At 49.5% G+C, this 14884-nt stretch overlaps 1 protein-coding gene across 1 annotated transcript; it reads right to left on the reverse strand.

The window, feature by feature from the left end:
• Window positions 1-7312: 7312 nt before the first annotated feature.
• LOC147692097 (uncharacterized) lies at window positions 7313-8359 on the reverse strand. Its single transcript, XM_086939496.1, has one exon. It carries the CDS (start codon window positions 8357-8359, stop codon window positions 7313-7315), a length of 1047 nt encoding a protein of 348 aa, XP_086795622.1.
• Window positions 8360-14884: the final 6525 nt, after the last annotated feature.

Genomic DNA, 14884 nt, shown 5'->3' on the forward strand with positions numbered 1-14884 from the left:
GGCAGTCTGCCTATATTTGCCCAGGTTACTGGGGCTTACTGCAGTGGGCAAAGATATGTCCACATCATATAGGAGAACTGCCTGTGTGGGGATTCTGACTAGGCCAGATTCCACCTCAGTACCCAGGGTCAACCCTACTAAACCCTTTGGCTGTGTACCACCACTGCTGACTGTACTAGGGGGTGCAGTTGCTTTAGGAGCTGCAGTGGTGGGGACTGGATTTTTCTTAGTGCATTCACTGCCCCAGTGTGAAACTGATTTGCAGGTATTACACCAAGGTTTCTTTGGGCCATCGTTCTTCTTTTTCTTGTTTCCATTTTGGGAACCCCCCTCCTTATTGCTAGTTTGGGGGCCTGAAGACTTCTGGTCCTTTTCTTTATCTTTCTGATTCCCACCCTTCTGGTCTGTTTTCTTCTGGTCACCTTGGTTCTGGTTTTTCTGCTTAATCCTTGTTCTGACCCATTTGTCTGCCTTCTTTCCCAATTCTTGGGGAGAGGTCAAATCAGAGTCAACAAGGTATTGATGCAACAGCTGGTTCTGACAGTTATTAAGGATCTGTTCTCTCATCATAAGATTGTACAATCCTGTATAGTCTGAAACTTTACTTCCCTGCAGCCAACCCTCCAGAGCCTTAGTGGCACAATCTACAAAATCAGTCCAGTCCTGAGTCTGTGCTTTTTGGGTGTCTCTGAACAACAACCTGTATTGCTCAGTGGTTAGGCCAAACCCTTCAATAAGAGCACTCTTCAGAACAGAGTAGTTTTTGGCATCCTCAGGTCTAACAGTGAGGAGCCTGTCCCTCCCTTTCTCAGAAAAGGAGTACCATAAAATTGCTGCCCACTGATCCTCAGGGACCTGCTGTACCATGCAGGCCCTCTCAAGAGCAGTCATCCATTTGTGGATATCATCCCCTTCCTTGTAGGGGGGCACAATTTTTGTCAGGTTTCTATTGTCATAGGCCCTGTCTTTTTCTTTAGGAACTTTGCTGCCACCAGTGGCATCTAAGCCACACAATTTTCTCTCTCTTGCTAAAGCAAGTTTAGCTTGAGCCAAGGCTACCTCTTCCCTTTCTATTTGGAGTTGGACAGCCCTCATCCTGGCCCTATGCTCTTTTCTCTGGGAGGAAGTCATTCCTCTTTGAGATTCTCTTGAGGCACTAGAAAGGTGAGAGTCCCTTGACAGAGATCTCTCCCTTCTATTACCTGGGAGAATTTGGTTATGAGATCTGGAGTGGTGCTGGCCCTCCCCATTCCCATGTAGGTCCAAGTTGGCCTGGTTAAGCCTGGCAACCTGTACCTGGTTTCCCACCTGATCCTGATCTTCAGGCTCTTCTACATCAGAGCCTTCCTCTTCCTCCTCCTCTTCTTCTGGAAGATTCTCATTCTCAGGGGAGTTTATCCCTTCACCTGAATCTAAGGGAGCCTGACTCACCTTATCTAGATCATCCTTTTCTAGGAGAGCTACTAGGGAAGGAATGGTAGGGCCTCTGCCCTTTTTTAGCCCCCTGGCTGTGCACAAGGCACTCAGGTCTTTGTGGCTAAGGTTGTCATATCTGGATGTTGTCCCTATAGGATCAACTATTACAGGAGCAGAGCCTGAAGCTCTACCTGTATCAGACATGACTGCTAGTGAGGTGTAAGTGGTGCACTTACCTACACTAAGTGGTTTCCTACTGTACCTTGCTAGTGAGTTGTAGTCAGGGTGTGCTAATCCCTTTAATCTACAACTACTAAGTTCAGTAGAACTTAATATGCTAAGCTTTTGATTTATATGTACCTAGAGGTACTTGATGTGATCTTTCAATTTGATAAAGATTGCAATGGTAAAACAAACAGCAAGCTCAAATCCGCACCGCTGCACACCAATGTGAGAAGTTGGCCTGATATGTAGTGTTTCCAATTCTGGAACCACTGGGTATCAGTCCAAACAAACCCCAAAGATGTCAGGTTGTAAGTCAACCTTGTAGACAAGCTATCCTAGTGGTAGCATGGACTAAGCAGCCTTAAAGGCTTAACTTAAGAGGTCGTGTTAAGCGAGCTTGTTTTACCACATACAATCCTGTAATCAAATGAAAGGACACCACACAAGTATATATTATAAAAATATATGTATTTATTTCTAAATTACTCCCCAGTACTCTTTATGAGGAAAGGGGCACAAGCGTTAAATCAAAAGCACTGTTACACATATAAAGTTGCACGTTTATGGATGAGGGCGGGTGGCCACTCAGACCATATATTAAAAAAGTGGTATAAGTAACACTTATCGAACAATGGTTAGGCCTAGGGCCTAGAGATTCGCTGGGAGCAGTCAGGACAAGCAATGAAGAAGTCGGGAGTAGCCCACAGGAGACGGGTGCAGCACGGAAAGTGCAGCGCGCACCAATGCACTGTCAATGGTGCGTAAAAGTCAATTAAAGTGAATAAAAAGATACTTCCGCTGAACCTAGGAACACAAAACTTTAGACACAGACCCTAGAGGTGTGTACCAGTGTAAAGACACCGGCGTTGCAAAGTTACCTCACCCACAGGCCGTGGGTGCACAGGGTCGAAGTGGCGTCGGGTTCTGTCACGCAGGTTCTTGGTGCTTGGAGCTGTTGTAGCTGCAGGCGCTGTGAAGCAGAAGTGTCCGGTGCGATCCAAGGGTGGATCGAAGTAGAAAAGTACCTGAAAGCAGAGGGGACAGAGTCTGGGTCACTCAGCAGTGACCAGGGTGGAACCAGGACGGAACCAGGCAATGTCGGGCGCAATCAGGCGGTTGTCGATAGGCTTCTCTCCGCTGTCACGTGGGCTCTGAGGCATCTGCGACGTCCAGGAGCAGGTCACGATCTGTCCCACGTAGGCTCTCGCCGTCAGCACCGTCGGCTTCAAGATTGCAGCAAACAGCACTTGGCAAAAGCAATCCACGCGGAACCGGGAGATTGCTTATCACTCGAACCAGGAGGGTCAGAGTGGGTGCTCCTTTTCACAGGAGCTGGTGCAGATCTGGAGCAACCAGAAAAGCAAGTCGGATTTCAAAGTTCGTCGGCACAGGGGCCACAAGCCAGCTGGCAAGTGACCGGGCCAACGCGTCGAGCGCACACAAGCAGAAGGGCCCCACGCAGCACTCGTCGAGTGTGGAGGGGTGAGCTTTGGTGCAAGTGGAGCTCGGGGCTGGGGCTTCTCAAACCCCGGTGTACAGCTTCGAGGGTCACTCGTGGGCCGCACGGTCAGCGTCTCGTGGCCTTTTCAAGATGGCGTGCCCCACGCTTCCGGTCGCCTCCACGGGTCTCAGCTCTGCAGGGACTGTGGATCGGGCAGGTAGAAGGCAGGCAAGCTTGATCTCGTCGATCTCTGTCGCTCGAGTTCCGGCGGGAACTGCAACAAAGCAAGGGTCGAGGGCTGGATGGTGCCTGTTTGCACAGGGTGGTCACTCCTTGACCACAAGGGAGATTCTTCAGTCTTCTCACGTCGTGTAGAAAGTCGAAGGGTCCAGATTTCGTTTCTTAAGTTTCTTCAGGATGATCTGAGGTCCGTTGGGACTGCTCCCCCTCTTATTCGAATCTCGGGGGTTGGACATCCTGCTAGGTCCCCTCCTATGGGTGGGACCCAGGAAGGGGGTGGTTACACCCCTCTCCTTTGATCCTGGCCGCGCTGGGACAGGGGCTGGGAGGCCCCAGAACCGGTTTGGCCGGATCCTGCAAGGGGCAGCCTTGTGCTCCCCAGGCAGTGTCTGGTTTCATTGAAACCTCCCTACTCCAATCCACTATCTCCTGTCTGGGGTGGTTTGACACCGCCCTGTGACAGGAAACTCTTTGTCCAGGCCTCCTCTGCCGGGTTTCGGTCAGCAGCAGGAGGTCAGACCCGTGTCTGTGGCAGGGGCATCCATTTTGTGGATCTGAGGCTCATTTTAAATCAACCGCGTTTCAGTAAAGTAACATGTCTTCTCCCTCTAGAAGGGTGGAATGCTACCCCCGTCGCCAGAACTGGCGAGGGGGTAGTATTCCAATTCGTATGACACCTTACACGACATGTTTTGATAAAGCCAAACCAAAGTTGCTATATAACCGCGAGGATTATAAGGCGCTTAAGAGTATATGGTATGGCATTATCCCGGATCAGCTTAGGGAGTTGTTCCCGACAGCTGCAGACAGGCTCAGCTCATGCCAGAGCACCATCTCACATAAAACCACGCACTCTGCCTCCAGGATTGATGAGGCCTTCCATAGGAGTGGCTTACAGGCTATATATGTGTCCAGATATAGGTTTAGATATAGGTATACTATATCTAAGCAAGGGGTGATTACACCCACTTGCCCCAGCTGAGTGATCAGCCAGTTGTGTCAATTTAAGAACCAGCCAGGGGTGGCAAAAGCTATGCTTCAGCCCCTGGTAGGCCTTGGTGGCACCTATGCCCTGGGCACCTATAGTGCATGGTACAGGGGCTGACAAGGAGTCCATTTCCAATTGTGGTATGTACCTATAGCACATGCATTATAAATTTAGAGAGAGAACAGCAGGCTGGGGGTCTGATTAGCAGGCCCACAGCCTCAGTAAGTCGAAAACCAGTGAAGCAAAAAGCAAAAATTGGGGTGACCATAGGATAGCAGACCCTACTCTCCTACATCCGGAACCCAGAGTTCTTCCCGAAACTCGTAAATATGTCAAGTGCCACCATGATGGACCTTCGGGGTCTCGTTAGGTAGAGGAGGATGTCATCAGCGTATAGGGAGATCTTGTCCTTCCAGCCATTCGCCCATCGTATCCCTTTGAGGTATACATCTTGTCTAATCCATGCAGCAAGCGGTTCAAGGGAGAGTGCAAACAGGAGGGGGGAAAGCGGGCAGCCCTGTCTGGTTACCCTCTCCAGGGCAAAGACCTCAGAGACCTTGTTGTTAACTACCACTTGGGCTAGAGGCTCTGTGTAGAGGAGACGGACCCATGCTATGAAGTGTGGGCCGAAGCCCAGTTTGCGGAGCACCGCCATCATGTAGGGCCATTCTAGGGTGTCAAATGCCATGGTGGCATCGAGAGAAACCACCACCGCATCTTCTTGCAGGGTGTGACACCTCCCTAGTACCCCATTGAGGCGATGAAGGTTGAGCGCCGTATTGCGATGGGGCATGAAGCCTGATTGGTCTTGGTGGACTAGAGTGGGTAGGACTGACTGAAGCCTATTGGCGAGAGTTTTGGCTAATATTTTAGGTTCTGCGTTAAGAAGTGAAATAGGTCTATATGATGCGCAGGACTCTCCCGGTTTCCCTTCCTTTGGTACGGCTACAATAGTGGCCAGGCGTTGGTCTCGCAGCAAGGAGCCCACCGCCTTGCTTTCTTCAAACATGTGTTTAAGGTGTGAACTGAGGGCGTCCGGTTTTAGCTTGTAAAGCTCGATTGGGAGACCGTTAGGTCCGAGAGCTTTACCTGGGCGGAGGCCTGTGATTGCACGTTGCAGCTCGGCAATGCCGAGTGGAAGATGAACGTCTTCTCAGTTAACGTCTGACAGGCATGGCATCCGAATGTCTGCCAACAAAGCTTCAGAGTCTTCTTCCGGGAAATTTGACCCCTTACTATAGACCTGCTGGAAGTGCCTTGCAAATTCCGCAGCAATCTCACGGGGCTCCGTAACCACAGCCCCTGAAGCTGTTTGTATTTCTGGCACGACCTTATTCGCCTGTTGCTTTTTATCAAGCCACGCTATAAGTTTACCAGCTTTGTCGCCTTGATCGTAGATCCTGCCTGTCCTATCTCTAGCCACAGTTTTGGCCGCCTCTATAACCAACTCCTTATATTCCGCCATTTTAAGGTGTAGCTGGTGTTGCATCCCTGGGTTCCGATCTGAGCGTGCAGCCTCCTCCAGCGCCCTTAGGTCTGTTTCAATAGACTTAATCTGCGCCTCTTTGTTTTTGCGGCGGCTGGCAATTGCCGACAGGGCTTCTCCCCCTAGCACAGTTTTAAATGCCTCCCATAGTGTTACAGAGGAGCTCACCGACCCAACATTATGTTCGAAGTATCTAGTTATGGAGAGGGTCAGCATTTTCCTGAGCTCTTCATTTTTAAGGTTCCAGGCATTTATCGGTGTTATGCAGCCCTCTCGTGTAGTCCCGACCGTAATGTGTGCCCAAACTGGTGAGTGGTCGGAGATACCCCGAGCTAGGTGTGTGGCATCTTGTTTGACAGTGTCCTGTTGAAGTGGAGTTAGTATGTAGTCCAATCGGGAGAATGAGTGGTGTGGGCCAGAGAAGAAGGTGAAGTGAGTATCAGTGGGGTACATCAGTCGCCACACGTCTGTCAACCCAAAGGCCTCTAGAAAGTCAGCCAGTCATTTTTGCCCTTGGGGTGTGTCCCTGGGTGGGTGTCTATCTAAGGTTCCTGAGACTACTGCATTGAAGTCCCCCCCGATGATCAGTTGACCGTCCAGAAGGGAGAGTAAGAGTTTGCCCAGGTCTGCGTAGGACTGGGTTTGAAGACCAGGTGGGATATATGTGGAAAGCAGATTTAACCTGCGACCCTCCCACCTTCCTGACAATGCTGGTTTGCGGCCCTGCGGGTCTGTTTCTGTGTGGTCAATGAGGAGGGGCAGGGAGCGGCGCAGAAGGATTCCCACACCTCTGGACCCAGAAGTGAAGCCGGAGTGAACCGCCAGAGTGTATCCCCTTCTATTGAGGGCTCGGCACGCATTACCCAGCAGGTGAGTTTCTTGCAGTAGTACTGCATCAGGGAGGTGGCGTTTAATGAATTGTAGTACGATAGTCCGCTTAAGCCTATCACCCAGCCCGTTCACATTTCAGCTAAGGACCTTAAGACTCTTGTCCACCTCTTACCCATATCCGTTACTGTGAGAGAAAATCTGACTATACATTCTGGTGTGTCCCTCAACTCTGCTTAATGTAGCAATACGTGACCGGAAAAACCTCCCGACCCCCACCCCTTCCTCTCCCCCCCAACAATTCAAAACAGTGCAAGGAGAGATAGGTACACATTTCAATGAGCCCATAACCCTCCTACTTCCTGGCCCCAATGGTCGCACATTCCCTCCCCTCAGAACAACCCCCCCCACCCTGCTCCCTGCTCTGTAGGTTTTAAACTACCCACTGCCCCAATTAGCAGAGCGCCTTTCGCCCAACCCCAACCCCGAGAGAGGGAACCTCTCCCCTGAGGAAACTCTGTTAGGGAGCACATGGGCCAACTCCAGCCGCCGTACCTGTGCTGCCCCCAGATCAGAAGTCCCTTGTTTCTGTGGGGCACTTTAGGATAAGTCACATAGTCTCGGAATCAATGGACGGACGGGGTAGTTGCCCATCCAAGTAACACAACACAATTTCCACAAATATGAATTATACATTACAATTCGGCAAGGCGGGGATCCGCATTCCGAGTCCATATCTTGCTGCTGTGTCACGGAGTGAGTCCCAGCGGGGACTATTCGATCTAGAGCGCCATGACCTTTGGCAGTGTTCATCTCCCTCCGATCTCCCCACTGCAGATCCGGGGGAAGGGGCCCTGGTCTCCCTCCAGTCGTCGCGATCCTGTTGCGCCTCTGCTTCCGGTGCTGCCGTGTCGAGCCACTCCTGGACCGCCGCTGGTGAGGTGAAGAATAGGGACTTGCCCCCCGCAAATATTTTGAGTTTAGGAGGGAAGAACATCATATATTTGATGCCTCGTTCTCGGAGCGCCGCTTTAACTCCCAGGAAGGAGCGCCGTTCCTGCTGTACCTGCAGTGTAAAGTCGGGAAAAAATCGGATGGTAACGCCCTCGAATTGCAGGTCTCCCTGTTGTCTTGCCACTTGGAGGATGGCATCGCGGTCCCTATAGTTTAATATTTTGGCGATGATGGTTCTCGGCGGAGCCCCCGGCTTGGGTTTAGGGACCGGGGCACGGTGAGCTCGTTCAATTGCAAAGATCTTGGAGAGTCTCTTTGGCTTCAGGTGGTGGAGAATGAGATTCTCCAGAAACAGTTCCACACTTTGCTCCTCCGTTCCCTCCGGCACACCTACCACGTGGATGTTACTCTTTCGGGCCCTCCCTTCCTGGTCCTCCAGTTGCAGGGCCATTTGGCGGTGTTGGTGGACAAGCTTGTTAATCTGGCCTTCAAGCCGTTTTTCCGAGGCCTGCAATGTCTTAATGTCCGTCTCGTTAGTTTTAGACCTATCCGTGGTCTTGCCTAGGTCTGTGCGTAGCAGGTTTACCTCAATGGAGAACTTGTCCATTTTTGTCTCGAGGTTGGTGCCCAGCGCCTGGATAGCGGCCATTATGGAGGTCAGGGAGGGCTCCGCTTGGGCCGTAGTGTCTTCTGCTGTAGCTCCGGGCTGCACCTGTCCCACCGGCACCGCATACTTGTCGAGTTTATTGGTCAGAGTCGACGTTCCCTCCTTGGGTCGCATGATGGCTATCACCGCCCTCACCGCCAAATCTCTGGGTCTCCGGCCTGTGGGTCGTTGGTTGTGGTTTTCTGCGCTATCACCTCTCCTTTACCAGGTCAATGTGGCAAATCCGCATGTCAGGGCAGCTCCGCCACCACTCGTCGTTATGTGCCGCGCCGCTCAAGGCCTCAGCCTGAGAATCGCATCCAGGGGCGCCCTTTCTTCGGCGCAAAACGGCCCAGTCCGCCAGAGCCAGCAAGATGACCAGGGCATATCCCCCCCGGGGGCATGCGCTGGACCCGAAGACTACCAATGCACTCCTCCACCACCGGGCGTGGGCAGCTCCCCTGCCTATGGTCGCGTGCTGCGCAGGCCCAAATAGCTTAGCTTGGCGACACCAACCCCGGGCCCGGGGCTCACGCATCCCACCCTCATCTCAGGGCCCTTGCTGTCCAGGCCTACGGAGTGATGATCCGCTTTTCCGGCCACTGGGCCGCCAACACCATCAGCTTACTTGCCTTGGGCCCCCCCGGTGGTAGGGCCGTCCTCGCGGCCGAATATTGCTGATCTCCTCCTCCCGCCCAGATATCTGCCACACTCAAGGGGCCGGTGTTGATGGCCGATGGAGCTTGGGTGGTGCCCCTCCAGACTCCTGTGCCCCTCCTCCGGTTTGGAACTTGGCTCACACCAGATCGTAATCCGCGGCGCGGTCCAGCGGCGATTCGGCCCCGCCCCCAGGAGATACGGCCTAACTCTGTCTCAGTCCTCAGGGGATAGGCCGCAAGCCGGGGCCTCTATTTCGGCTACTCCCGGCTCATGGGCTCCAGGCCGTGTCACGGGAGATCGCAGTGATTTGCCCCCTCTGGGTCCTAGAGTCCGCTCAAAGCTCGGAGCGGTAGCGCCTCATGTCAGGGGGCTGGAGCGCCGATGGAAATGCGCCCCAGCCAGGATTTCATGCCGGATTTAGAGGGGACAGCAGAAGTCTCGACGGAGCCTTGGTATTAGGCGGCCATCGTAATCAGCACCTGGCCACGCCCCCGCACAAAGACATTTGCTGTCCAAAATGCACATAGTGCCTCATAAATGAATAAGATTGTGCGCAAAAAATATAAAACCACTCTTGATATCTCAAATGGATTTTTCTGCCAAAATATAACACCTGAAAGCAGGTATTTGACCGCCTTCAGTGCGTTGGGGTCCCAGTGACAATTTTGTCGACTAGCACACGGGTACAAAAACATCCCAGGTGTATTTTCAGCATGATTTAACAGTTACTTCACAAATTTGATGATGAAGCATTGTCCAATGTGGATGATATTTATCTAACAGACGAAGACTGGGAGAGGCACTTGACCAGGGTAAGCACCATTATTATGGGATTCGCCACAGAGAGCTACAAGTTCAACTTTAGAAAGTAAAAAATCGCCCACATCAATGTCCTATTTTTGGCAAAAGTCTGGCAGCTAACTTTTTAGAAAAGTGTGCCCTACTCCTGCCTCCAAAATCTTAAAAAATTTATAATCAATACTAGGAATCCTACATTTTGGCAGGACGTACATTTTAGATTACGCACAAAAGGTAAAACCTTTCTATGTATTAATAAAACCTGACTTTTTGGTCAAAGATTGGATACAAGAACATACTGATATTCTTTGTTTAGAAAGATATGATTGCTTCCAAACACTTCCAAACATGCGTAAACGTGCGCCACTTGGTGATACGAATAATTGCGGGTCAATACGGGTACACTTATTTAACTTTTAATGAAGGAGAAAATGTACCAATCGCATACAAATCACACCTGTACACAAATCCAGAAATGTGTTTCACTTCAACAAAAAAAATATTGACAGACGTTCAGACTGCTGTAGCAAGAGAAAGAGCACTGGCTCAGGAGAAACTCATTATTGTCATAACTCCAGTACCAGCTTTAGAAGCTGTTACAAAAGCCAGCATCCCGAATGAGAAAGCGTTTCATCCCAGGTGGATACAATGGGCTAATTCTCTTACAGCAACTGACGTTGAATTCAGATTTGATCCCAGTTTAAAAACACAGGCATTCCTGCAATATGAACAAGAATATCCTCTACCAAATGAAATCTTGCCTCTAGATCAGTATGGATATATAATTTGCACTGATGGATCTTCTCAACTGGCGATAGGGTGTAGGCAGCAATATTTTTTCAGCCCATGCAATCGTATAAGGTTGCAGGCACGATGGCAAATTCCATCCTAGTTACACAAAGACGCAATCTCTAGGAGACTGCATGGCTCAGTCGGCAGAATTAAAAGAACTAATACTGGCACTTGTAGTGTAGGCTCTGCCCCATGGTATACTCCTGAGCTCAGAGCGCTGAGAAAGGGCTGTAAGAGACTCGAGCGCCTGTGGAGGAAAGTTTGGCACCATGCCAATACGAACACATACCGTGCTGCTATTAGAGCATATAAAGTTGCTCTTAGAAAGACTAAGTCAATATTCTATGACAATAGAATTAAAAGTGCCGTCAATTCTACCAGAGAAACCTACCTTATTGTCAAAGAATTATTAAAGGTTCCTGATCCCCGCTGTCCCAAGATCCGTCAGTTGCCAAATGCAACGAGCTTGCGACTTATTTTGATTCAAAAATCAAAAACATTCTGGCTACCTTGCCTCAGCCGCTGCATTTGGACGATCATGCTCATGATGACAGACCGCCCTGTGTCGTGGGCCCCCAGCTTAATGCATTTAGTTCTATCCCAGTGGAGGAATTTCTTAAAGTCCCTACCGGTATGAAAAGCGGCTCCCCCAATGACCCGGTTCCTATGCGGTTCTTCAAACAAATCGCCACCTCCATTGCTACACTGGCAACCGAGCTTATCAACTCCTCTCTCTCACAGGGCATCGTGCCCCCCAACTGGAAAGGTGCCATTGTTAAGGCCCTCCTAAAGAAACCCCACCTCGACCCTATGGATCTGGCCAGTTTTAGGCCGATCTCATTACTCCCTGGACTCAGTAATATCACAGAAAGATTGGTGAACGTCCAACTTTCCCACTTTCTGGAGTCAAACCATCTACTACTGAGTTCTCAAACCGGGTTCCGTCCAGGCCAGGGCACGGATACAGCTCTCCTTGCCGTCATTGAGGAAGCAAGGTGCTTCTTGGATTTGGGAGGATCAGTGGCAGTGATCCTCCTTGATCTGAGTGCAGCCTTTGACACGGTGAATCACCGTGTCCTTATCCAACGCCTGGCTGAGGTGGGAGTAGGGGGGGGCTGCCTTGACATGGTTAACATCGTACCTGAATAATCTCACCTTCCAAGTCTGGGATGGTAAATCGCGATCTGCTTTAGTCCCCCTCGGGTGTGGTGTGCCGCAGGGCTCGTCTTTAAGCCCCACATTGTTTAATGTGTACATGGCCCCCCTGGAGGATTTGGTGATCCCATTTGGTATCAAGATCGTGAGTTACGCTGACGACACCCAATTGGTCGTCTTACTATCCCAATTTGATCAGTGCTCTGATAGTTTACATTCATGCCTGCTGAAAATTCATACTTGGATGTTTGACTCATCATTCAAACTGAACGGGTCGAAAACCGAGATTATGCTGTTAGGCAATAAGCTGTCCACTTTACTGACTACCATCTGGCCCAACTGTCTGGGCGAGCTCCCCAGCCCTAAAAAAGAAATTAAGAGCCTGAGGGTCTGGTTGGAGCAGAACCTATCTTTTAAAACCCAGGCAAAAAACACAGCGGGCACCTGCTTCGGCCTCCTGCGGTCCATCCGGAAAGTCCTTCCTCTCCTTCCACAACACTCTAGGAAATTGCTGGTCCAAGGATTTGTCCTGTCCAGACTAGACTATTGTAACACGCTTTTTCTGGGGGCCCCCGAAGCCACCATCAATAAATTACAAGTCTCACAGAATGCCGCAGCCAGGCTTCTGATGGGCACTTCCTCCAGGATGTCAGCCAAACCAGCATTAAAAGCGCTCCATTGGCTCCCTGTTCGCGAGAGGATTAAGTTTAAGTCCATGAGTATTGCCCACAAACTTCTTCAAGGCCAGGGCCCTTCTATTATGAAGAGTTTAGTCATACCTTACAAAGCCAACAGGCCTTTGCACTCCAATAATGAACACCTGGCGACAGTCCCTAGATTTAGGAAGGCACGCACGGGCGGTTGCCGCTTCTCTGTAAAGGCGGCCGCGATCTGGAACTCCCTTCCACTAAAATTATGTGCGGAACCCTGCCATTTGCGCTTCCGTAAGGTACTGAAGACTTTTCTTTTCCCCAAATGATCTCCTGTTTTCCCCCTTGGGTGAGCCTGATTCAAGTGCAGCGCTGGGATGCCTCCGGGTAACCACGCGCTCTATAAATCTGCTTACATTACATTACTTGTAAATACGGATCACAAATTCCCCACACTAATCGTGTGTGATTCCTTTTACTGTGTACAGTTGTACAATGAATATTTACAAATTGGGAGCAAAACGGGTTTAAACATGCAAAAAGGTGGCACAATAAAGCACGAAATGCTATGGGAACAGGTAGTGGTATTCAAACTTTCAAACAATACCTCGGAGCTCAGAGGGAATACGGAACGGGTCGCCCTCCACTCAAAATCTACAATACAAATAAAGACCCAAGTGAACCAGTGAACCAGGATAAAGACGTTGCTTTAATTTGTGAGATAGGTCTTTTGCTTATCTCACAAATCCAAGATCCAAGAATGGAAATTTTGTTTTCCATTCTTGGATCTGCTGATTTTTCCTAAAGAAGGACACCTTTCAAGCACTTTGTATCGTAAACCCATGTCACGCAATTCATTGCTTAGATTTGACAGTCACCATCTTCGGTCCCTACGAGAGAATCTCCCCTTCGGGCAGTTTCTCAGGGTTCGAAGGAATTGCTCTGAGAAACTGGATTTTCAGTCCCAAGCAAAAGACCTATCTCACAAATTAAAGCAACGTCTTTATCCTGGTTTACTGATTAAAAAGTCCTGCAAGCGAGCCTCGAACAACCATCGTGAGGCACTGCTTGCACCTCCTGTTGAAAAACCTCCTCTCAACAGACTGGCGTGCGTAACCACGTTCAGCACCGCATCTTCAAGGATCCAAAAGATCATCAGACAGAAATGGCGTATTTTGAACAGTGCAGGTGACAACATCCCCCTGCCGCTTTTCTCGTTCAAGAGAAGTGCCAATTTAAGAGACAAATTGGTCCATACCAGACCCAGACACACCGCTCAAGAAACCACATCGACATTGTGGAATCTCCCTCCAGTCACATCACCCATGTGGGAATTGCTCGGTGTGTCCCCAGACCAAGAAGACTTTATCAGTCTATATCGGCACCACTCGACCTTGGTTGCTGAAACGACACACTAACTGCAACAGCGAAAAAGCCATCTATCAAATCAACTGCCCATGTACCTTGCATTACATAGGCATGACAATGAGAAAGATCAAACTGTGAATACAGGAGCACAAGAGTACAATCAGGCGCAACAAACAAGTGACCCAGTTGACGTCTCACTGTCTCACAATGAAACACTCTGCAGACGAGTTAGAGTGGTTAATCTTAGAACAACCATTCATACCCCCACACGTAAGTGATATTGCCCAATTTTTGTTGAGAAAAGAACAGAAATGGATTTTTAAACTTAAATGTGATACTGAGGGGTTAAATGACGGCATTCCGTGGTTACAGTTGTAAGCACCACACATGTCTCACTATGATCAGTCACCCATGCTATTCATTTGGCTTTCCAAGTATCTTTACGAAGAATGAGTCAGCTCATGTTAACTCTCTGAGCCTCTACACTGGGAAGAGGTTTCTGGTGACATACATTTACAGCTGGGTTACTGTCTCTTTTAAAATATAGCCAGCAATAAATAGACGAATGTACTCTGATACATATGTTACCGTGATGACTTTTAAGGCACGATAAGTACATACCTACTGGAGGGGGCACAGGTTCTGTTCTTCGCCGTTTACATATCTGGCTCACTCCCTCTCAATGAGCCCACTATACATAGACAGAGGTACAATTCGCAATTTGGTACGTCTGTCCGACGATATCATGAATATTTTAAGGCACGATAAACACATGGCTGATGTAGATGCACTAGTTGTGCTTTCCTCGTGCTTTGTTTTCCCCGTACTTCGAGGTTTTTGCAAACATGTCTGCAACAGCAGCAGTTCTTGAATTGCCCCCATGACCCCTCAAAGACAGATACAGAACTAGCTGTCTAAGATTAAAATATAGCTCTGACAAATATAGTCCAAATAACATCATAAACAGTGTCTTCCGGACGTGCTCGCTTTTGCTGCACCTTAGTTCCGGCATATTTCTGTTTCATTTCCGGTTGCGTTGAACGGACCAATGAACATCCTTAAAACACGCAACCACTATGACAAGGGTCCTTATGGCATTAAAAGCCAACTCACTTTTAATTCCTACTCAAATACCTCAACATCATGATCCTTAACTTCATTTTATATTTATTTTTATCTCCAGGATGCTGTCCGACATGGAAGGCAACTCTGGCAATAAACAAACCGGGCACCACAA

The sequence above is a fragment of the Lissotriton vulgaris genome, chromosome 9 (genome assembly GCF_964263255.1).
Source record: "Lissotriton vulgaris chromosome 9, aLisVul1.2, whole genome shotgun sequence".
NCBI classification, from domain to species: Eukaryota; Metazoa; Chordata; class Amphibia; order Caudata; family Salamandridae; genus Lissotriton; species Lissotriton vulgaris.